The sequence below is a fragment of the Rhinopithecus roxellana genome, chromosome 3, assembly GCF_007565055.1.
Source record: "Rhinopithecus roxellana isolate Shanxi Qingling chromosome 3, ASM756505v1, whole genome shotgun sequence".
Taxonomy (NCBI): domain Eukaryota; kingdom Metazoa; phylum Chordata; class Mammalia; order Primates; family Cercopithecidae; genus Rhinopithecus; species Rhinopithecus roxellana.
The window spans coordinates 122,102,259-122,126,422 of record NC_044551.1 but is presented as its reverse complement, the minus strand read 5'-3'; the positions used below and the strand labels follow the sequence as shown (position 1 = coordinate 122,126,422).

At 40.3% G+C, this 24,164-nt stretch overlaps 2 protein-coding genes across 7 annotated transcripts in view; one reads left to right on the top strand and one right to left on the bottom strand.

Annotated features, from left to right (window-relative positions):
- The window catches only part of PARP8 (poly(ADP-ribose) polymerase family member 8), a 206,259-nt gene extending 182,874 nt beyond the window's left edge, over positions 1 to 23,385 (bottom strand). For 4 of the 6 annotated variants that reach the window (XM_030926743.1, XM_030926746.1, XM_030926744.1 and 1 more), the window contains exons 1-3: positions 22,284 to 22,856; positions 22,098 to 22,199; positions 21,134 to 21,188 (exon numbers count right to left, since the gene is read on the bottom strand). In XM_030926743.1, the coding sequence (XP_030782603.1) occupies positions 21,134 to 21,188; positions 22,098 to 22,199; positions 22,284 to 22,392 (266 nt within the window). In that variant the 5' untranslated portion in view covers positions 22,393 to 22,856. Of the gene's footprint in view, positions 1 to 21,133; positions 21,189 to 22,097; positions 22,200 to 22,283; positions 22,857 to 23,215 lie in introns of those variants that run through there. The other 2 variants (XM_030926745.1, XM_010364404.2) reach the window with 1 other exon arrangement.
- Positions 21,314 to 23,009, top strand: LOC115896383. Its single transcript, XM_030926749.1, has one exon. It carries the CDS (start codon positions 21,351 to 21,353, stop codon positions 21,951 to 21,953), a length of 603 nt encoding a protein of 200 aa, XP_030782609.1. The 5' UTR covers positions 21,314 to 21,350; the 3' UTR covers positions 21,954 to 23,009.
- Positions 23,386 to 24,164: the final 779 nt, after the last annotated feature.

Genomic DNA, 24,164 nt, shown 5'->3' with positions numbered 1-24,164 from the left:
AATGCCAAACTTCTACATTTCTGCAGTAAAAAGGTAGTTATCACATTGAAGACCATTTCTTTCTCTCCAGGAAGTAGAGTTAATATTAGCACATGAACTGAAAATGTTTCAGTGATTATAAAAAAGTCAAAATGAATTCATTACAATTTAGCTTGGCAAAATGTTAGTTTCACGTCCTTGGTAGAAGTCCTTTTTATTTATATTCAAATGAAGTGAACAACTTACAAGCAAAGGAAATGGCATCAAATATTTGACACCCTTCCTCCCAAGATGTACTGATTTATCATATTCAAATGAAGTAAACAATTTACAAGCAAAGGAAATGACATCAAATATTTGACACTCTTCCTCCCAAGGTGTAGTGATTTATGTTTTTGCTCAGATCTAAGTTTCTCCACTCAGGAAAAGTGGAGAATGTACCTATATTTGGGAAAACAAGTTTCTAACAGCATAGTTTTGATCAAACAGCAAAACTCTATCCATCTATATATTGCCATCTGCCAATATGACAAATGGTCCCATGTGCAATATTCACACTACATTGTAGCCAAACCTGTAAGTCAAAGGATATGAAATAATAGTAACCATACATTAAGCACAGAAGAAAACGAAACAAACAAAAAGGTTTTAAACCATCCAAAAGTATGTCTTATTTTGGATGTTCTATATGTTCTTACATTCCCTCAGGTCTTTTGTGTCATTATGAACACAATTCTAACAAGCTTGATTATTTTATTTCCATTCACATATTACAAGCAACAAGCTGAAAAAGTAGAATAGGGTGTAGGGAGACAGAAAAACAAAGTAGAGATTGGGGCTTGAAGTGTCCCTGACCAGTTGACAACAACCACATGGAATAATAATAATAAAAAAGGAATGTTACCATCCCTCATGCTAATCCTTTTCATTTTAAATAAACAGGATCTAAAAATAATAATAATGCTTAGAAGTCCTAACCACATCAAGAATGCTTCAGATCAGTGACCCAAGGAACCTTCGAGAATGGATGAAATGGACCCAAAGCTGAATTCACCTAATTTCAGGCCAAAAAAAACCCAAAAAACAAAACAATACCAAAAAAATCTTCAGATACTGGGAGAACAAATCTCAATTGCTCAATTGTATCTTATGAAAACAATTTTTCAAAATAGAACAAGAGATATTTAAGATTCATTAAGTTCTTGTCATTTAAAATTTTAAGAAAAATACTTTCTAATGGAATTACATATATTTGTATGATTCTTCTAGTTACATCCATGGTAATAAATAATCTTTTTAGTTGGAAATAAAACCCACTTGTGCTCTATTATTAGAGAAAATATCTACATAAATTAGTTTTTAAGATAACTAAAGTCTATCTTTTGAATTCATAAGCATAAAATTTTAACCACTTGCAAAATTTCTTTTTTTTTTTTTTTTTTTTTTTTTTTTTTTTTTTTTTTTTTTTTTTATTATACTTTAAGTTCTAGGGTACATGTGCATAACGTGCAGGTTTGTTACATATGTATACTTATGCCATGTTGGTGTGCTGCACCCATCAACTCGTCAGCACCCATCAATTCATCATTTATATCATGTATAACTCCCCAATGCAATCCCTCCCTCCTCCCCCCTCCCCATGATAGACCCCAGTGTGTGATGTTCCCCTTCCCGAGTCCAAGTGATCTCATTGTTCAGTTCCCACCTATGAGTGAGAACATGCGGTGTTTGGTTTTCTCTTCTTGTGATAGTTTGCTAAGAATGATGGTTTCCAGCTGCATCCATGTCCCTACAAAGGACGCAAACTCATCCTTTTTTATGGCTGCATAGTATTCCATGGTGTATATGTGCCACATTTTCTTAATCCAGTCTGTCACAGATGGACATTTGGGTTGATTCCAAGTCTTTGCTATTGTGAATAGTGCCGCAATAAACATACGTGTGCATGTGTCTTTGTAGTAGACTAATTTATAATCCTTTGGGTATATACCCAGTAGTGGGATGGCTGGGTCATATGGTACATCTAGTTCTAGATCCTTGAGGAATTGCCATACTGTTTTCCATAATGGTTGAACTAGTTTACAATCCCACCAACAGTGTAAAAGTGTTCCTATTTCTCCACATCCTCTCCAACACCTGTTGTTTCCTGACTTCTTAATGATTGCCATTCTAACTGGTGTGAGATGGTATCTCATTGTGGTTTTGATTTGCATTTCTCTGATGGCCAGTGATGATGAGCATTTTTTCATGTGTCTGTTGGCTGTATGAATATCTTCTTTTGAGAAATGTCTGTTCATATCCTTTCCCCACTTTTTGATGGGGTTGTTTGTTTTTTTCTCGTATATTTGTTTGAGTTCTTTGTAGATTCTGGATATTAGCCCTTTGTCAGATGAGTAGGTTGCAAAAATTTTCTCCCATTCTGTAGGTTGCCTGTTCACTCTGATGGTAGTTTCTTTTGCTGTGCAAAAGCTCTTTAGTTTAATTAGATCCCATTTGTCAATTTTGGCTTTTGCTGCCGTTGCTTTTGGTGTTTTAGACATGAAGTCCTTGCCCATGCCTATGTCCTGAATGGTACTACCTAGATTTTCTTCTAGGGTTTTTATGGTATTAGGTCTAACATTTAAGTCTCTAATCCATCTTGAATTAATCTTCGTATAAGGGGTAAGGAAAGGATCCAGTTTCAGCTTTCTACTTATGGCTAGCCAATTTTCCCAGCACCATTTATTAAATAGGGAATCCTTTCCCCATTTCTTGTTTCTCTCAGGTTTGTCAAAGATCAGATGGCTGTAGATGTGCGGTATTATTTCTGAGGACTCTGTTCTGTTCCATTGGTCTATATCTCTGTTTTGGTACCAGTACCATGCTGTTTTGGTTACTGTAGCCTTGTAGTATAGTTTGAAGTCAGGTAGCGTGACGCCTCCAGCTTTGTCCTTTTGACTTAGGATTGTCTTGGCAATGCGGGCTCTTTTTTGGTTCCATATGAACTTTAAAGCAGTTTTTTCCAATTCTGTGAAGAAAGTCATTGGTAGCTTGATGGGGATGGCATTGAATCTATAAATAACCTTGGGGAGTATGGCCATTTTCACGATATTGATTCTTCCTATCCATGAGCATGGTATGTTCTTCCATTTGTTTGTGTCCTCTTTGATTTCACTGAGCAGTGGTTTGTAGTTCTCCTTGAAGAGGTCCTTTACATCCCTTGTAAGCTGGATTCCTAGGTATTTTATTCTCTTTGAGGCAATTGTGAATGGAAGTTCATTCCTGATTTGGCTCTCTGCTTGTCTGTTGCTGGTGTATAAGAATGCTTGTGATTTTTGCACATTAATTTTGTATCCTGAGACTTTGCTGAAGTTGCTTATCAGGTTAAGGAGATTTTGGGCTGAGACGATGGGGTTTTCTAAATATACAATCATGTCATCTGCAAACAGGGACAATTTGACTTCTTCTTTTCCTAACTGGATACCCTTGATTTCTTTCTCTTGCCTGATTGCCCTAGCCAGAACTTCCAACACTATGTTGAATAGGAGTGGTGAGAGAGGGCATCCCTGTCTTGTGCCAGTTTTCAAAGGGAATTTTTCCAGTTTTTGCCCATTCAGTATGATATTAGCTGTGGGTTTGTCATAAATAGCTCTTATTATTTTGAGGTACGTTCCATCAATACCGAATTTATTGAGCGTTTTTAGCATGAAGGGCTGTTGAATTTTGTCAAAAGCCTTTTCTGCATCTATTGAGACAATCATGTGGTTCTTGTCTTTGGTTCTGTTTATATGCTGGATTACGTTTATTGATTTGCGAATGTTGAACCAGCCTTGCATCCCAGGGATGAAGCCCACTTGATCATGGTGGATAAGCTTTTTGATGTGCTGCTGAATCCGGTTTGCCAGTATTTTATTGAGGATTTTTGCATCAATGTTCATCAGGGATATTGGTCTAAAATTCTCTTTTTTTGTTGTGTCTCTGCCAGGCTTTGGTATGAGGATGATGTTGGCCTCATAAAATGAGTTAGGGAGGATTCCCTCTTTTTCTATTGATTGGAATAGTTTCAGAAGGAATGGTACCAGCTCCTCCTTGTACCTCTGGTAGAATTCAGCTGTGAATCCATCTGGTCCTGGACTTTTTTGGTGGGTAGGCTATTAATTGTTGCCTCAATTTCAGAGCCTGCTATTGGTCTATTCAGGGATTCAACTTCTTCCTGGTTTAGCCTTGGGAGAGTGTAAGTGTCCAGGAAATTATCCATTTCTTCTAGATTTTCTAGTTGATTTGCGTAGAGGCGTTTATAGTATTCTCTGATGGTAGTTTGTATTTCTGTGGGGTCAGTGGTGATATCCCCTTTATCATTTTTTATTGCATCTATTTGATTCCTCTCTCTTTTTTTCTTTATTAGCCTTGCTAGCGGTCTGTCAATTTTGTTGATCTTTTCAAAAAACCAACTCCTGGATTCATTGATTTTTTGGAGGGTTTTTTGTGTCTCTATCTCCTTCAGTTCTGCTCTGATCTTAGTTATTTCTTGCCTTCTGCTAGCTTTTGAATGTGATTGCTCTTGCCTCTCTAGTTCTTTTAATTGTGATGTTAGAGTGTCAATTTTAGATCTTTCCTGCTTTCTCTTGTGGGCATTTAGTGCTATAAATTTCCCTCTACACACTGCTTTAAATGTGTCCCAGAGATTCTGGTATGTTGTATCTTTGTTCTCATTGGTTTCAAAGAACATCTTTATTTCCGCTTTCATTTCGTTATGTACCCAGTAGTCATTCAGGAGCAGGTTGTTCAGTTTCCATGTAGTTGAGCGGTTTTGATTGAGTTTCTTAGTCCTGAGTTCTAGTTTGATTGCACTGTGGTCTGAGAGACAGTTTGTTATAATTTCTGTTCTTTTACATTTGCTGAGGAGTACTTTACTTCCAATTATGTGGTCAATTTTGGAATAAGTGCGATGTGGTGCTGAGAAGAATGTATATTCTGTTGATTTGGGGTGGAGAGTTCTATAGATGTCTATTAGGTCCGCTTGGTGCAGAGATGAGTTCAATTCCTGGATATCCTTGTTAACTTTCTGTCTCGTTGATCTGTCTAATGTTGACAGCGGAGTGTTGAAGTCTCCCATTATTATTGTATGGGAGTCTAAGTCTCTTTGTAAGTCTCTAAGGACTTGCTTTATGAATCTGGGTGCTCCTGTATTGGGTGCATATATATTTAGGAGAGTTAGCTCTTCCTGTTGAATTGATCCCTTTACCATTATGTAATGGCCTTCTTTGTCTCTTTTGATCTTTGATGGTTTAAAGTCTGTTTTATCAGAGACTAGGATTGCAACCCCTGCTTTTTTTTGTTCTCCATTTGCTTGGTAGATCTTCCTCCATCCCTTTATTTTGAGCCTATGTATGTCTCTGCATGTGAGATGGGTCTCCTGAATACAGCAGACTGATGGGTCTTGACTCTTTATCCAGTTTGCCAGTCTGTGTCTTTTAATTGGAGCATTTAGTCCATTAACATTTAAGGTTAATATTGTTATGTGTGAACTTGATCCTGCCATTATGATATTAACTGGTTATTTTGCTCGTTAGTTGATGCAGTTTCTTCCTAGCCTCGATGGTCTTTACATTTTGCCAAGTTTTTGCGATGGCTGGTACCGGTTGTTCCTTTCCATGTTTAGGGCTTCCTTCAGGGTCTCTTGTAAGGCAGGCCTGGTGGTGACAAAATCTCTAAGCATTTGCTTATCTGTAAAGGATTTTATTTCTCCTTCACTTATGAAACTTAGTTTGGCTGGATATGAAATTCTGGGTTTAAAATTCTTTTCTTTAAGAACGTTGAATATTGGCCCCCACTCTCTTCTGGCTTGTAGAGTTTCTGCCGAGAGATCTGCTGTTAGTCTGATGGGCTTCCCTTTGTGGGTGACCCGACCTTTCTCTCTGGCTGCCCTTAAGATTTTTTCCTTCATTTCAACTTTGGTGAATCTGGCAATTATGTGTCTTGGAGTTGCTCTTCTGGAGGAGTATCTTTGTGGCGTTCTCTGTATTTCCTGAATTTGAATGTTGGCCTGCCCTACTAGGTTGGGGAAGTTCTCCTGGATGATATCCTGAAGAGTGTTTTCCAACTTGGTTCCATTTTCCCCCTCACTTTCAGGCACCCCAATCAGACGTAGATTTGGTCTTTTTACGTAATCCCATACTTCTTGCAGGCTTTGCTCATTTCTTTTTCTTCTTTTTTCTTTTGGTTTCTCTTCTCGCTTCATTTCATTCATTTGATCTTCAATCGCTGATACTCTTTCTTCCAGTTGATCGAGTCGGTTACTGAAGCTTGTGCATTTGTCACGTATTTCTCGTGTCATGGTTTTCATCTCTGTCATTTCGTTTATGATCTTCTCTGCATTAATGAGTCTAGCTGTCAATTCTTCCACTCTTTTTTCAAGATTTTTAGTTTCTTTGCGCTGGGTACGTAATTCCTCCTTTAGCTCTGATAAGTTTGATGGACTGAAGCCTTCTTCTCTCCTCTCGTCCAAGTCATTCTCTGACCAGCTTTGATCCGTTGCTGGTGATGGGCTGCGCTCCTTTGCAGGGGGAGATGCGCTCTTATTTTTTGAATTTCCAGCTTTTCTGCCCTGCTTCTTCCCCATCTTTGTGGTTTTATCTGTCTCTGGTCTTTGATGGTGGTGACGAACTGATGGGGTTTTGGTATAGGTGTCCTTCCTGTTTGATAGTTTTCCTTCTGACAGTCAGAAGGACTCTCTGTTGGTCTGTTGGAGATTGCTTAAGGTCCACTCCAGACCCTGTTTGCCTGGGTATCAGCAGCAGAGGTTGCCGAAGATAGAATATTGCTGAACAGCGAGTGTACCTGTCTGATTCTTCCTTTGGAAGTGTCCTCTCAGGGGTGTACTCCACCCTGTGAGGTGTGGGGTGTCAGACTGCCCCTAGTGGGGGATTTCTCCCAGCTAGGCTACTCAGGGGTCAGGGACACACCTGAGCAGGCAGTCTGTCCGTTCTCAGATCTCAACCTCCGCGTTGGGAGATCCGCGGCTCTCCCCAAAGCTGTCAGACAGAGTCGTTCGCGTCTGCACCGGCTCCGGCTACTTCCCCTGTTGGTCTTCAGCTGTGCGCTGTCCCCAGAGGTGGAGACTACAGAGACAGGCAGGCTTCCTTGAGCTGCTGTGAGCTCCACCCAGTTGGAGCTTCCCAGCGGCTTTGTTTACCTACTTAAGCCTCAGCAATGGCGGGCGCCCCTCCCCCAGCCTCGCTGCTGCCTTGCGGATAGATCGCGGCAGACTGCTGTGTTAGCAGTGAGGGAGGCTTCGTGGGCGTGGGACCCTCCCGGCCAGGTATGGGATATATTCTCCTGGAATGCCTGTATGCTTACAGCGCAGTATTGGGGTGGGAGTTACCCGATTTTCCAGGTGTTGTGTGTCTCAGTTCCCCTGGCTAGGAAAACGGATCCCCTTCCCCCTTGCGCTTCCAGGTGAGGCGATGCCTCGCCCTGCTTCAGCTCTCGCTGGTCAGGCTGCAGCAGCTGACCAGCACCGATTGTCCGGCACTCCCTAGTGAGATGACCCCAGTACCTCAGTTGAAAATGCAGAAATCACCGGTCTTCTGTGTCGCTCGCGCTGGGAGTTGGAGACTGGAGTTGTTCCTATTCGGCCATCTTGAACCACTTGCAAAATTTCTAACACACTTAAGGTACTCAGATGCCTTGTCAAGTAGGGTAACAAAAATCATTTTCACCTGTTTGTTTTAATAACAGAGAATCGATTTTATGAAAATCAGGTATGCCCTCAGGTCCTAACAAAGTATACAAAGCTGACTGAATCTATGCCAAATATGCCAGATTTTACTTTCTTACTTTAGTCTGATTTTATACTTCTGTCCCCTTTCTTACCACATGACTTCCAGTATCACTTACAGACTAACCCTTAAAAAGGGGAACACTAAGTTACTAACATTTGGAAGGCTTATGAAAGTGAAGCATACTTATGAGCTAGTAATGTTTTTATTTATGGAATGTATGTGAGTCATACACTTCAGCAAGCCTTGGGGAATGAGAGTTGGGGGAAATCAACTCTTTTATTTGCTAATTGATATTTCCTTTAAAAGATAGATTTCCTCCAGATTTTAACTGTGTTAATAGTTACTCTAGAAAAATTGGAGATTTATGTGCCTATATTTTATGTTGTAAATAGACACACACCCAGAGACACTGAGAGAGACAGACAGTAAACAGAGGTGCACTAACCACAAACAGTTTACAAATGACCTTTGTGCTCATTCACCCGTCTGTTCCCCACCTTGCCTTTTATAGCAACTATAGCAACAGCCATGAGAGTCATTGTGGGAAAAAAAAAAAAAGAAAACTAAAAAAATCCTGGAAGCTTCTAAAGAATGTGAGTAAAGGGGAGGAAGCTGTGAAAAAAAACGAATAAAGGGCACGGGTGAATCCAGAGTGCTGAAGGAGGCAGACTGGCCAGCCAAGCAATGAGTGTCTGGTACCCCAATATCCTCTCCCACAGAATGTGAACAGCTTTCCCTTTATGACACTGTTTAAACTTAATTGAAATTATCAAACAGACACTTTCGTCAAACATATAAATCCTGAGGCAGTTCATTCAGGCTGTCAGTATGTATGAAGTTGCTCCAGCCACCTTTTTCTAATGGCTTCTCTGTATCTTTTACATAGAGACAATGAGAGATTTGCTTGGGACAATTTGACCGTAATTTAAAAGTAGGAAATGGGAAGTATTTGTATCTTCTTTGCCTAACTCATATTAGTTACTCAAGTAAGCATTTCTTCCATTGTTGCATTTTCTTGATTACAAGTTTTATGTTTTCTCTAAAACATGTATCAAAAGAAACTTCCTAAGCACTATGTAGGGGGAAGCCATGACATTTATCTGCCACTGTCAGCAAAAACATGAACTTAGTCCTCAACAGAATATTTCACTTCATTCTAGTGTCACCTCTGCGTCACCTGCACTGGAGTCACCACTTGCCTGTTGGGTAAAACCAGGATGCACCACTGAAATAAAAAAGAGGTCAGACAATACAAGAAAAGCCAGTAGAAACTGCCAAATGTATCAGAATACACACAGGCTTTCTAAGGATATGGGAGAGTGGCCCAAGTGAGAGAGACCTGCCAAGAGAAAGGCACTTCAGCCCACCCTGAAACAGGATTTTTTACTTCACAGAGAAATTATTTAATTTTCAATAACACAATTCAATTAAAGAAAGGGAAATACAAGGCTAAACAAATAAGAAATGAAGACAAAAACCCAATCTTTCAAATCTAAAGAAAATAATCTGTTTTAAAGACACATGTGAAGATCAGGAACCCAGAACAGGAGAAAGGAAAGGCAATTAATGCTGGCATCTGATAATAACCAAAATATGGAGTCTGGAGAATCGCTGGACTCTAAAAATTATAAAGGTTTAGATTTAAACTTTGTACACTGAGGAAAAGAAAACTGCATGCATTTATATTGATCCATGTACACTACTGCTGCTTTTTAACTTTTGTGGATATGTAGGGTAGATTTTTTTTAAGTGAAAGCAAGTTTATTTAGAAAGTAAAGGAATAAAAAGGTGGCTACTCCATAGGCAGAAAACTAGTGTAGTTTTTTATTAGAAATTATTGTTCAATAATAGTACATGTTACAAATAAATACTATTTTAAGCTGAAAAAATTGTAGACTTTCAAATCAGTTAGGGTGGTCACCCAACAAAAGGGCATTTTTTCCCCCTTAGTCTCCTTGTTCATGTTACTCACAACAAGAATTGGGCTAATGCTATGAATAATAACAAACACTGCCTTCTGTCAGGCCCTGTGCTGAACACTGTCTGAATATGTATAGGAAAGGGTTAACTCAGCAGGCCTTGTTTGTTCAGACTCTGTACATTTCCAAGAAAGGCCTTTAGGACTGGTCCTTAGCCAGCTCCTGGAGAATGAGCTCTCAGCTCTTAGAAAATTCTACCTGGTAAGAGTAGTTTTGTATGTTTGAGGTCTTGGGCCACAAAATAGCAGTTTAATCAGATAGTTTATGTTAACAAACGTGATTTATGGCAAACATAGATCTCTAATCTCCCTTTCTCTCTCATATATCTATATAGCTATATTTATCTATCCATATCTATATACCTATCTATATCAAATACGAAGATATGTCTATAGCAATTGTATATACATAGAGAGATAGTATGAAGAGAGACACGGATATTATTCTTCATTTTAGAATGTTATCTTGGTATGTTTAAAAGGAAAAGCTTAAGATGTGTTGCAACTGCAGTACGTGTTTCAGGTATGTACATGTTATGTGTATGTGTGAGAAACACACGCAAACACATTTCAAACATGTTTTATGTTTAAGCTCAATATTCAAACACAGAAATATAACATCCATTCTTAATACATTTTATGTAAGTATTGCAGCAGTATTATTAAATATTGTATTTCTATGGTGGTTGAAAATTAGTAGGCAGAGAATTTTTGTAATGGTTCTTAATAATTTTTGTAATAGTAAATAATTTTTGTTTAGTATAGTTTTATAATCTATATATGAATAAACTTGATAATTCTATTCATATAAAAATGGGATTTACTCTCATGTACTTATCTACATGCTAAAACCATAAGTTATCAATTTTAGTTCTGTGCCAAGGCACTTTTACTGAATAAAAATAATTAGCTAATTTTATATTTTCCTGATTCAAATTTATATGCCTGTGTAATGCACAGGGGGTTTTTTTGTTTGTTTGTTTTTTTAATTTCTGTAAATCAGAATCTTCAGATGTTGAAAAAATCTTTGCCTTAAGATTTAAAAGGTACCTTTGAAATGCAGCATATCCCAAAATGCAACCCAGAGGCTGGCAATGTCAACATTTTTCTGTTTTAAAAAATCTCTTATGAAAACTATTGCCATACTAAATTTTTTACTTGCTGATGACTTACAGCTGGAAAGGATTCTGTACATATAAGACATCAAATATTGAGGATACTGGAAATTTTAAATTAATGGCACAGAAAGTCAACAAAGGAAGTTCATATGAAATCAAACTAGTAATATGATTATGAAAAAAAAAGTTTAAAATTTTTCTTGGCCCCAGTCTCATCATTTCTGAGCCAAATACAATTCTCATTGAAATCACCTAACTGAAACTGAAATTACAATTCTAGGCTGGCTTTCCCGTAAAGATGGACTGCTCCAAAAAGGAGAATCAAGAAAGAATTTGGCTCACAGTGAATTATTAAAACTTTGTCTAAGTTAACTAAAAATAAAATCTGTTAACTACAGAAATCATTTCAAATTCTGTGATGATAATAAAGTAATGACCACTTTTCAGCTGGAGGAACTAACTTTTTTGTGTGTGTGTGCTGCATATCTAGCTGTGGTGCATTTTAATAAGAAATGATGACTGCATCAGCTTATATCCATGGAGCAGATTTTAGCATTCAGCTTGGGTCTCCCAGTCAACATCTATGAGTCTCTTCTTAAGGAGATCAATGACACAGACACATATAGACTAACAAATGTGATGCCAACAATCAAGAATTCACTCAGTTAAGATTTCGCACACTGATTTCCACATGAGACACCTAGAATTTACTAGATTCTTGTACTTGCGAGGCTCCACTCATTTCCCTGAATCACAAAAGCTAGAGTATTTAGATAGAAATACACCTACTCTTAACATGAACCATTTTAAATATATGTATTACCGTGTCCACAGGAGTACACTTTAAAGCAGGGACTTCACTCTTCAATCTCTCCAATCATGCATTACCCAAAGTAGCATGTGGTTCCCTAAAGCTTAACAACTGACATTGCCTAAAAAAAGGGGTTTGCTTCCCGACTAATGCAGAAAAATTCTGAGAAACGATTTTAAATCTTTCACTAAACTTCTCATTTGGTCACATGGAGGAAAATGATTTCACCAAATAGATACTCTCATTGATTTTTTAATGTAACTTATCAAAGAAATCAAATATTTAGATAAATTCCAGATTTTCCCCACCATGAGCTTCTCCAAAAGTACACTCCATCATAGACTGCTCACTAAGAAGCTCTACTGCAGTCAGTGACCGAATTTAAGAGGACATAATGACTACTTCTGCTACACAGAATCATTATTCACCTCTAACACTTCCCTATGAGACAGAAGACGGACTTCTAATCAGGTACCAGAGAAGGCTCTGCCAACTTCAGGGCTTTGATGAATAAGAAAGGTTGAGAGTCCTTATCATAAATGGATTCAGTATAACTGAGTGAGAGAGAGAGAGAACCAGAGAAATAAATCCTCATGTAGAAAAGTTAGGGGCATCAAATGCCAAATGCCAGTTAACCAAAGCTTTCTTTGTCATAAAGCAACTTCTATAAAAATTGCTGAAAATAAATTCTTCATGGCTCAATATGAATCAGTAATTTCCATTTCTATTACACTGTTGTTTACCCAGAAACTATTTTTAATGAATAAGACTCAGAGTTTGCCAAAGTGTTTTCCACAAAACAACTGTTTTGAGATATTTCAGATCTGTAATCAAGTAAGTCTGAAAAACCCGAAATACTTCATTCACCTCTTGGATATGCATAAAGAACACTAATATATAATGTTCTAAAAAGCCAATCATTAAAACTGTTTTATATTGTTTAAGCATTTCCTAGACATATTTGGCTACAAATCTAACATCTACTTTAACAGTTTGGGAAATGCCAACACATAATGTAGGAATACTACTCTGTCATTTAAGAAACTAGAAAGTATTTACGGCCGGGCGCGGTGGCTCAAGCCTGTAATCCCAGCACTTTGGGAGGCCGAAATGGGCGGATCACGAGGTCAGGAGATCGAGATCATCCTGGCTAACCCAGTGAAACCCCGTCTCTACTAAAAAAAATACAAAAAACTAGCCGGGCTAAGTGGCGGGCGCCTGTGGTCCCAGCTACTTGGGAGGCTGAGGCAGGAGAATGGCGTAAACCCGGGACGCGGAGCTTGCAGTGAGCTGAGATCCGGCTACTGCACTCCAGCCTGGGCGACACAGCGAGACTCCGTCTCAACAAAAAAAAAAAAAAAAAAAGAAAGAAAGAAAATATTTACCATATTCTAGGCAGTTGGCTAGCAGTTGGAGTTCTAGTCTCTAAACAAAATAGGGACTTATTTCTTCGACTTTTTTGTTTTAATGTGACATCACTCTTTTAAGCAGCTCTGTGCTTAACAATTTTTTTTTCCTGGTTTGTTTTCCACTTTTGTCTGTATTTTATTCCTTCACAGATGTGAAAGGCTAACAAATGTAAACTAGTTATATTAATCAGCCTCTGCCTCAGCTCTACACTTCAAATACAGTATATATTCTATCAACAATCCTTGAATAATAACAACTTGTACTTGTTTTTTAAACAATAAAACAGGCCGGGCACCATAGCTGGCTCATGCCTGTAATCCCAACACTTTGGGAGGCCAAGGAGAGCGGATCACCTGAGGTCACCTGAGTTCGAGACCAACCTGGCCAATATGGTGAATTCCCGCCTCTACTAAAAATACAAAAAAATTAGCCGGCTGTGGTGGTGCACACCTATAATCCCAGTTACTGGAGAGGCTGAGACGGCAGAATCGCTTGAACCCTGGGGGTGGAGGTTGCAGTTAGCCAAGATGGCACCACTGCACTCCAGCCCGGGTAACAAGAGAAAAACTCCATCTCAAAAATAAAATAAACAATAAAACAATGATAAAAACACAAATAACTACAGCACTTCAGAGTTAGTTGACAAATCCACCTTTTCAATCTATATTTCAAAATGTTCAGAAAGATACCATCCTAGGGGAAGTCAACCAGCAGCAACCTCTCTGCTAATTTTTGTACACAGAAATTTGACCTGACTGCACAAAGGTTTCAATAGATGTCTCACTCTAAAATTAATATTGAATAATTTATCATCTTCCATTTAATACCAAGAGGGTATCAGCCACAAACAGAAATATCACTCATATGCAAATAAATAACATTCAAGGCTTTTATCGTTGTGGTTATTAATCTGTAATGGATGGACATAAATCTATTTACATTCTCACCCTATCCTCAAATTTTACGATCCTCTCCTCTCATTCTTACTTTGTTCTACTCATATTGTTACTCTATCCTCCTATGCATAAAACGTTATGTATTCTAATGAACAGAGATGCCATTCGTGGGCAAGGAAAAAATACAATGAACTGCTCTTTGTGATAAGAACCATGATCTTGGCTGGGCGCGGTGGCTCAAGCCTGTAATCCCAGCACTTTGGGAGGCAGAGACGGGTGGATCACGAGGTCAGGAGATCGAGACCATCCTAGCTAACACGGTGAAACCCCGTCTCTACTAAAAAATACAAAAAACTAGCCGGGCGAGATGGCGGGCGCCTGTAGTCCCAGCTACTCGGGAGGCTGAGGCAGGAGAATGGCATAAACCCGGGAGGCGGAGCTTGCAGTGAGCCGAGATCCCGCCACTGCACTCCAGCCTGGGCGACAGAGCGAGACTCCGTCTCAAAAAAAAAAAAGAACCATGATCTTGATATCCAAACCAATCATATTATGTGACACAGATGTTATCAATCAATAAACTTTACACAGCTTTATACTAAATTAATACAAACTGCTGTTGAGTGGACGGTGGATGGTCACTAAGCAAACAGAAGCATGTAGGTGTTAGGAAGCATGCGAAACGTGTATCAGTGGACAGGGAAGGCAGCCCTCAAAGGCCATGAATGTAAGTTTTAGGTCTATATGGAAAAAGCTGTGGTCATATTTGAAGGCTTCTGAACAGAGGAATGATTAATTTCATGCTTAAAGAGTTCAGATGTAAATAAACTGGATGGATAAGAAACTCAAAATCAAGAATTTTAAGACACTGGGTTAAGGTGATTGATCTAAGTCAAAGCCAACAGGGCATGGGCTAAATGTTAACATGGGGTGGGATGAAGAGGCCAAAAATGTTTCAAAGTAGAGGTTGGTGGAGCTTCAGGAACGAGAAGAGGAAGACTTGACGTGAAATCTGAAACTGTAATCCCCATACCTGGCTCAAAAGATGTGATACTGACTAGAAAAAGGCGGGAGAGAGAAGCTCTTTTAAAGAGGTAATAAGGGATTGTTTTGATGTGCTGGGTTGAGGTGAAAATGACAAATATGCAGGTGGAAATGTCCAGCATTCAAGTAGGATAACTTGGAACAGAAAGCCCAAATTATGTCATGGTGAAATGAGGATAATAAGTCTTATTAATAAAAACACACCTAACTAGTCTTTCCTGGGGAACATGAAAGATGGAATTTCAGAAATTTAGAGAATGAAAAAGGAAAGATTACAAGGCAATAAGTTGATTAAAATAGACTAAAATAAACTAATCAGTGGCAGCTATCTTAAAGCAAGCTATATCTTCTACAGCACAAGCTACCCAAATGCAAATCTGGGCAGAGAATTACAAAATATTTTTAGGATTGATAAAATTTCAGCTATATGTCTGCTTAAAAATGCTACAGAGAGAAATTATGAGAAATTTAGATGGATTGGCCAAATATTTGCATAAGGATTCCACAGCCAGTGTACATACTTTTCCAACTATTATGGTTAGCACTGGCCAGTAGATTTTCAGTATGGTCCCTGGCAGACATCCCATTAGGAATCTCTCCCCATTCCCAAACATTCCCAACTATTCTAGTCATGCCAATTCAACCAATGTCCCTTAAGGCTTACATAAACAATTACTTACACTGAATTGTATCCTATGGCTCTTACTAACTGTGACTTACTTAAATCACCCAAACCTCTGTTTTTCCTGCTATAAAATGTGAAGTAGCTGACAAAATGCCTATTTGTATTTTTTGGAAACACGGGATAAGGCAAGGCCAGCAAAGAAAACAGCAGAGACAATGCTTAACAAATATCACTAGTAGGATCACCTTAATCCATGAAGAAAATGGAGTTTAAATTTTTTAATACAAAAAAACTCAATAAAGGTATACTTATGTTAAATTGGTGGTTATTTTTGGTCAGTGGTTTTAAAACTCAACAATGAAACTGTTTTCAAAATAAGTTGTTATACATAACAGAAAAAAGCAGCCGCAATTTTAAAAAAGATATGAAGACTCAGATCCTCGCTCACTCATTCAGCTCCCTTCACACTCTTCCCCACAGCTACCCCAGTTCCTGAGGCAGGTTCCCAGGGCGCCAAGGAACACACTTTTAAAAAATCAATATTCTGAATATATAATAAGTGATGTAAAAGTATGGTGAGAAAGTCCCCATTGCCAAGAGAAACATGTTAATTAAAAAAAAAAAAAAATCACTCTTTTCATTGTGACATCTTGAAGAACACAGAATGGCTTCAAAATAATTGTATATGCCAAGATTTCTGGAGTGGGCACGTTTGATCTTCTTTCATAATGAAAATTGACAAACCTTTTTAAGGGGATAGTATTGCTTCTTTATCCTCCCCCTCCTCACCCCTGCACACACATACACTTCTCCTTTCTGGGGAACTCCAAAGAAAACAAAGGCCTTTTAGCAATCAAGTAGATTGTCTCTCTTAATGGCATCCCACGAGTTATGGAATTACACACTGGGGGCTCATGTGGATTAGGGCCCCTAGAAAGTTTTCTTGATCACCAGAGTGCTGTCAATTTTTTTAACTGAATTAATTACTCTTGGAGTCCAAACTCTCCAGTGAGCCACAGTCGTCATCACTCCCTAGTATCTGAAATACTGCATTATCTGTCCCCTAAAAGTATTTGAACACGTGACCCAGAGAACAGGACTTATAACTTGACTAGGCAACTTCCGTCACGCTGGATTCGTATGAAATTCCATCGCAAGTCACATCACCAGATTGGGGACCCTGAAGTGTTTGAGTCTTCACATCTGGTCATTTAGGCTAGGAAATTCCTTCTTGTCTGCCAGATCTATTAGCATTCATTTTGTAAGTCATTCAACACCTACTTACTGAGAAGGAATACTGGGCTAGACAGCGTGCTAGGGGCTGGGGAAACTGCAATGCATAGGAGAGAATTCCCATCATCAAGAGGCTCACAGTCAAACAGACATAAATAGGCAATTACAATATACTGTAACAACATGATTTTAGAAACACCTAGCAGAATCATACAGACGAAGATGCCAGGAAAGGCTTCTCAGAGAATCTGGCTTAGCAACTATCTCAACAAAGGGGGCTGAGCAGGGATGGGCCGAAGGAGAGGATGGAAAATAGATTGTGGGTGAGTTTTCCAGGCAGCATGTGCAAAGAAAGGCCCATGAGAAAGAGGAAGGAGCCTATGCTTTGAGGAATATTCGATTACTATTATCAGTGTCACACTTGCTATTTATCTAGACAGAAGCTCCTGAAACAAAAAGGATACACTTCAAAAGATGCCAATATATCCGTGACCACACAAAAGAGTGTCTAGTCATATAATAAAGGGTGTACATATGCAGGCAACTCACAACATCCTGCCAAATTTAATATTAAATTTCTAATTTCATTATAATTTCTAATAAAACATTAGACTTATTATTATAGAGAGTCATACTCCTTGATTGGGAAACTCTCAATAAACATTCTTTAGTCTCACATATTTTCTAAAGGAAAGAAATCAATGTTATATTCTTGGGTGAAAAAAAGTGGTCTCAAAAGAGTTAGGGATGCATACATATTTTATATGCATATAGACTCATAAAAATCCAAAAGAATAAATTTTAATATGTTAACAGAAGTCATGTATTTTTTACTTTCTTCTTTTGGGCATATCTCTTTTTCTAACTTTTTCTTTTTTTTTCCCAAAAAATAATTCTTATTTGTGTACTTTTAAAACCTCACAGTAATATTTTCACAATACATTCCTGGCTGAAAGTTCATACTCAGAATGCCAGAGCAGTCCATGGCCAGGCCCACTGGGCTCCCCTTGCTCTCTCCTTGGCTTTGGTAACCACTGGCCCCAGGGACTCAGCCTGCTTTCCTATCCATCCTCAGTAGCTGTCACCATGCAGCTTACCCCTTCTGTTTCTTCTGCCACTAACTCCATGTCTGACTGCAAGTGAAAGGAACAGAAGCCCAAACCTTTGGGTGTTAAGGAGTTTATTGCTAATCAGTAAAACAAAAAGAGACAGGAGATAAGCACGACAAAGTATAGGGAAGAAATGACTTTTGCCTAAACTTCCAAATTGTGTACAATTGAAGCCTCTGCTTTATAGTTCTTAGCACACCTCTCAAATAAGAAGGCAGTACTGGGAAGGCTCCGAACCTGTGGCAGAACCACTGATAGCTGTGGAGCTATTCCAACGAGTCTGGGAATCAGGAGGATTATCAAGATCATTGTTAGAATAAATTAATCTTACCATATATATAGCACAAGTTTTCAAGCATATGTAAATGCTACTAATAACTAAGTAATTGCACCTTGTTTTTCTTTAAACTGTAACTCTCAAGTATGCTTCTACATAATTTTTTTATGGTAAAGTGTCTGCATGCTCAAAAAGCTTGAGAACATTAATGGAGAAGAAGGAGGTCTCAGGAGTGTGACGGAACAGGTTTACATGGCAGCTTCATTTAATTGGCAGAAGTGACTATGGGTCTTCAACTCTCTGAGCTTCAGTTTGCACATCCAAAAGCAAGGATAGAATTCCATGAACCTTTCTACCTCAAGTCCACAAGGCAAAATAGCAAGATATTAACTGACACTCTGATGACCACCAAATAAAAGGACAATTTATTAGGCCACTTGCCAGTATGGACACAATCGTCTCTTGGCATTTCTTATTATCCACAGAAAAATTAAAAGTATACATGTAGAACAAAATGATTGTATTATTTATTTTTTTTGAATAGTAACATGTAAGATCAATATTTGTCTTTAAAGATACTGCGTAACTCATTCTTGGAAAATGTCAAAAAGAAAATGGTACAGTACGTTTTATCTACAACTTGAATTAAAAATTATTCTTGAAGTATGTTCTTAATGGTTAGATGAAATGGTAATTAAATACAAATAGAGATAATCATATACTCTCTCTCCATAAGGCTCCCAACTCCTTCAGTGAAGTCTAGTTCACCTAAAGTGACACTATTAATTCAATATTATAAGTTGATAAGCACATTAAATCAAAATACAGCAAGATTATTTTAAGAGTCTGACTGAAATGTCAGGATGAGAAATAGATTAATAAATATTGGTTTCTAATGTTGGTAATGAAAACAAATATGTTATTTTCAGAAAATAAATGGTATTCCCCATTATATACAAATTATAAAGGGATTATCTACAGTTACTACACTGTAACAATTTTTTATATATTGCATTACAGAACAAGCTTTTGAGATAACAAAGCAACACATCAGCAGTTTAATCAATTGTCTTTCTCTTTTAACAGGCTGGTCTACATTAGATTAGATATAAAAGGCCCAGGTATACTTGCGCTCGATCTTAGCCAAATGGCTAAGAAACATCTAGGTACATTTAAATCAGTGACAAAAGGAAACACTATCCCTTAATAAAATTACATAAAATAGGAAACATCTCTTACTTTAAGAGCAACCATGGTACTTGTTCCTATGGTGAAAACTGATGTTATCTTGATTAGTTAATTATTCATCCCAACACCTGGCCTTGCTCCCTTTTCCACCTCTAGCTATGTTAACACTAGAGTTCAATAATTTGCTGATAAAGAATCTTAACTGCAGTATCTAACAGATCTTAGTGATTAAGCATATGACTTACCCTTTGATTGCAGATAAGTAAACTGAGGCCAAAAGAACTAAGGTATCTTATTAAAAATCAGAAAGCTAGTTAGTTGAAAAGCCCACCTGTCCTTCCTGCCCACGTCTCACCAGAAAAACAGCAATGGTGAAAAGTCAGCTCTGTTTTTAATGGGCCACTTTGTGTATTTTAACTGTTAAAATAATGGAAGAGGATACTAGTCATATACGAAGATCCTTTAGATATAATGTGTAGGACCAGCGTTAATTTAATCAACCAGGTCTCCTCTCATTGAATTATTAATTCATAATTACAAAGATGACATTACAGTAAATTAAGAAATACTGTAATTTCATTCTCTCCCAAAAAGTATACACTGAACTTTGGTGATTCACTGTTACATTTTCAACTAGTAAATCAATGTGCCAATTCTGGGGTTTAGGCGTATTGTATATACTCGAATGATATTCATTTTAATTAAATTTGTTTTGAGATGTAGAATGTAATACAGATCCTACGTGTTTTTAAAAGTTCACATCAATTTCAAGCTTTTAAAAATGTATGCACACAAGAAAGCTTCTTTTGCAATTTATATGTTTATAAATGTTTCCATTAGCTAAGATATATTTTGGAATGTGATCAAACAATATTGAATTTGACGTTAAGTCTTAACAGCAGGGCTGGTCTAAGGAATTCCCTCTAAGCTATATCTGATACTTCTCATATGTGGCTACTGCTCTTTTAAACTACTGTGTCCCTAAAGGGCTAAAAGGAAGAAAATCCTAAGTTAACAAGTTAAGGCAGCAAGGCATAGTATTTGAATGGCTACCTTTCATTTTAACTCTACTTCCTAAATTCAAAATTGGATTTGGGTTTGTTTCAAGTTGTTCACAATTTACTAACGAAATATGCATCTCTCATTCTTCCCCCAAAAGAAAGAAGTCATCCACTCCAGCTACATATAAATCTCCAATTTCTTTCTTACAACTAAACGTGAAAACCGAAATACCACTCATTGAAAAAAAAAAATGTATAGAGAATTGGCAGGCTGCATGTTTACGTGAACCTTCAGAAAACATGGAAACAAGCAGCCCCAACTCACCAGGAAAATCAACACTTGTGATCAAACTATTTTGTGACATTTTGTGTATTTTATACATTTCACTTAATATCCAGTATTCCAGTTTTGCACCGGCTTGCCTGTATCAACCCCAAATCGCCTAAGAGTAATCCAGTACTGTAGGAGAACAGTTTCAACGCTCATTGCCTGTGGCGTGGTCTTCCAAACAGCTGAATCAAAGACTGATTCCCCTCCCCTCGCTATTTAAAACCGAGGGACGTCAGGCTTCGGTTGTGGGTCAAGAAAAGCCACAATAATCAAACAAACAAGCAACCAAAATACCCGAACACGGAACACGCTAAGAACAAAGGAAACACAAGCGTGTGAACAGGAAATGAAGCAACTCTATACACATAAATACCTTCTGGAGCCGCCAACGTAGGTAAAAGTAAAGGTGGAGTCTGAGTATCTGAAATCTGAAACAGAAAGTCCTGTTAAAAGCTACCCATGGAGTGGATTTGTTTTAACCCCGACCATGACTTGGGCCCCCCATTCGGTGGAGTCAGGGGAGGCCTGGCCGGGCGGGGGGCGAGGGCTGGAGGGCGGCTAGGAACCCTCTCCGCGCCGCGTCCCAGGGGATGCGGCGGGCCCCTGACTGGGTGCAGCGGGAGGCCGCCCCCCGCAACAAGTGCCGGGTGCCATGGCAACGGCGGGAATTTCCCGGTCAGGGAGGCCGGAAGCAGCACCCGCCGGGCTCGCGGCAGCCAAAGCAAAATCCGATCTCTCTCACGGGCGAGCAAAATGGACGAAAGGCGACCACCAGGAAGGGGCGCTGGGTGCCTTGGGAATCCGAGGAATCCCTTCTCTTTGCCAGTCGGAGGGGACTAGAGGGCGCCGAAGGGGCCGAAGATCGGCCGAGCGCTGCCCCCAGGGGTCGTCGGCGCCGGGCGCAGCTGACCAGCGCAGCGCAGCGCAGCGGGCTCCCTTCCCAGCCGCCGCCGCTCAGCCCATTGCGCAAACCCGGCGGATCCAACCAACCCCGCTCTGCAGCTGCTGCTGGAACCCAGGAGGCGTGCTTGGAGGTTTTGGGCACTACGCGGGACTGGAAATACCACGTACTGTCCTTTCGCCTAGACCCCCGCTCGGGCCACGCGGGTTCTGCCCTCAAAGCTGGTGGCTGCTCCAGACTTGCGGGTGGGGGGAGGGGAAGGGGAGAGGCTGGCGCCCCCTCCCCCTTTTAGCTTCCGCGGTTGCAGCAGCTGTTGCCAAATGAACCCCAGAATGGGGACGTGCGACGCTCCACCCCACCCCCAGCCACACACGTCGCGGTCAGAAAACTGGGAAGGGGGCGCTGGGTCCAAGGTTCTGGAAAAGCAAGAACTCACCTGCAAACAGGCAGTCCTTCTCAGCTCTGGACTTCTGGATCACGACGTCGATATCCTTCTGAATTCGCTCTTGCCTTGAACACATCCCCATTAAATAAATCCCTGGAAAAGAAGCAGCCGCTATTTCCACCCCACCCCCTCCTCGCACGCTTCCAGCTTTCGTAAATATTCAGTTAAAAATGAAACCTCTGGCCGAGGCAGGGGCTGAAAGCGAAGTGGTTTCGGAAGTGATCCTGGGTGAGAGAAGAGGAGGAGGTGAAGGAGGAGGAGGAGGGGGGGGAGGTCGGCTTTGCATTCCCAGATGTGACCGCCCAGCTGCTGCTCGCCGCTGCTGGATTCCAATTTCCTCCCCTTCTGACAATGGATGGTGATGACACTGAGTCTCACTTTCTCCCTCCCCCGCCCGGACCAACGGCCGTGGGGGGCCGAGGGTGCGGGGGACGGCCGGAGAGCGATCACCGGCGGGCGCCGGCGAGGGGCGAGCCCCGCTCCGGCTCACGCGCGCACACCCCTCACGGCCCGCACGCCGGCCTTCCACACCCGCGCACACTCGCGCCCGCGGGCGGCGGCGGCCGTGCCCAGGCTGCTGCAGCGCCGCCCGCCCGCCGCAGACCCTCCTTGCCCGCCGCCTAGTCACCCGGCCCGGCTGCGGGCCGCCAGGGCTCGTAGAGTATCAGCCATCCCGGGCGGGAGCCGCGTGTCCCCACCCCGACCTCCACTCGTGCTGAGAGCTGAGCGGCAGTGTAGGTAGTGAAGACTCCCTGGGGCTCCCAGCCTTCCCTCTCCGCACCCCTCCCCCCATCACTTTTATGAATTCGACTCCACTTTCTAAAGGAATTATGAGTCAGGTGGCAAACCCAAACCGGAGTGGCTGGGAAGGGAAAAGGGGGGAAAAGAAAATATTGAAAAATTTAAAACATAGTAAGACGAAAAAATCTTTCCTTGTTGCCACATCACATAACACGGAAAAAGCCTTGAAATTACTCCAGACGTACACCCTCCCTTTCCCTCAGTGCCTGAGTCTTTTTCCTCCAGATGGAAGTAGTTCAGCTCCTTTGGGGCGCCGTTTACGAAACACAGCCCCTTTTGAGGGACTTCCGCCTCTTGAAAAGACTCACCAGTTCTCACTTCCTAGGTGTTTCTGTTCATGAAAAATTGTCAGAATCAACTGGCACGTTCCGGGGTCTTCCGAAAAGATGGAAACCTGTTTGGCTTGATTTTTAAAACCACCTCCTTTGACAGTCAGTGAAGGGAAAGCTACAATCCAGATGCTCAGAAATGAGATACAGATCTGATTCTCACTTTCTGTTCTGCCTAAGGACACCTCAGGCTGACGTAGCTGCCCCACCTCTATATTGGCTTATGCCCTAGGAGAGGTCTTCAGCAGGCACTTCTCTTGTTCATCTTTTCTCCACTGAGAAGGCTCCCACCAGTAGACCGTGACTCGTTTAGCTTTGCATTCTCAGTGCCATGTACAGCGCCTGGAATATAGGAGGGTGACCTAAATGTTGGCTGAATGCATGAATGGTCATTTCTTGCAGCCTCTTTTCATTACTCTGTCTCATCAGCTTTCTTATCAGCATAAGGGCCCAAGAGTTGCCAAACTGTTTCAGACCCTTAATCAATTTCGTTCTGATTCTGACCGTGACAACACGTTGTTCAGCACGGTAGGAATGACTGCCATCCCTGAAGGAGTCTTAAGATTTTGTGTAATTAAAGATTCTATGTTCTAACTCCTTTATCTTTCAGGAAAGAAATTATAAAATAGTTTCGTTGTCCAGCCATATTCACTGTGAGTTATAAAACGAAACATTCTTCTGCATTATCGAGATCCACTGCAGCCTTTGATGTAGTAAAGCCACAGTCACAACAGGCTATATCTCCTGCTCAGTCCTCTCCTGAAATGCCTCCTGTTTAGAGTAGGACAGGTTCAAGCCCTTAGTCCTTACTGGATATGTTGCTTTGTGTAGGTCCTTTGGCTGCCAAAAACGCTTTCTTCTCTTCCACATCACCACTGAGAATCATGAGTATTTCTTCTTCCATTACATGCTCTAACTTCTCTAAAAG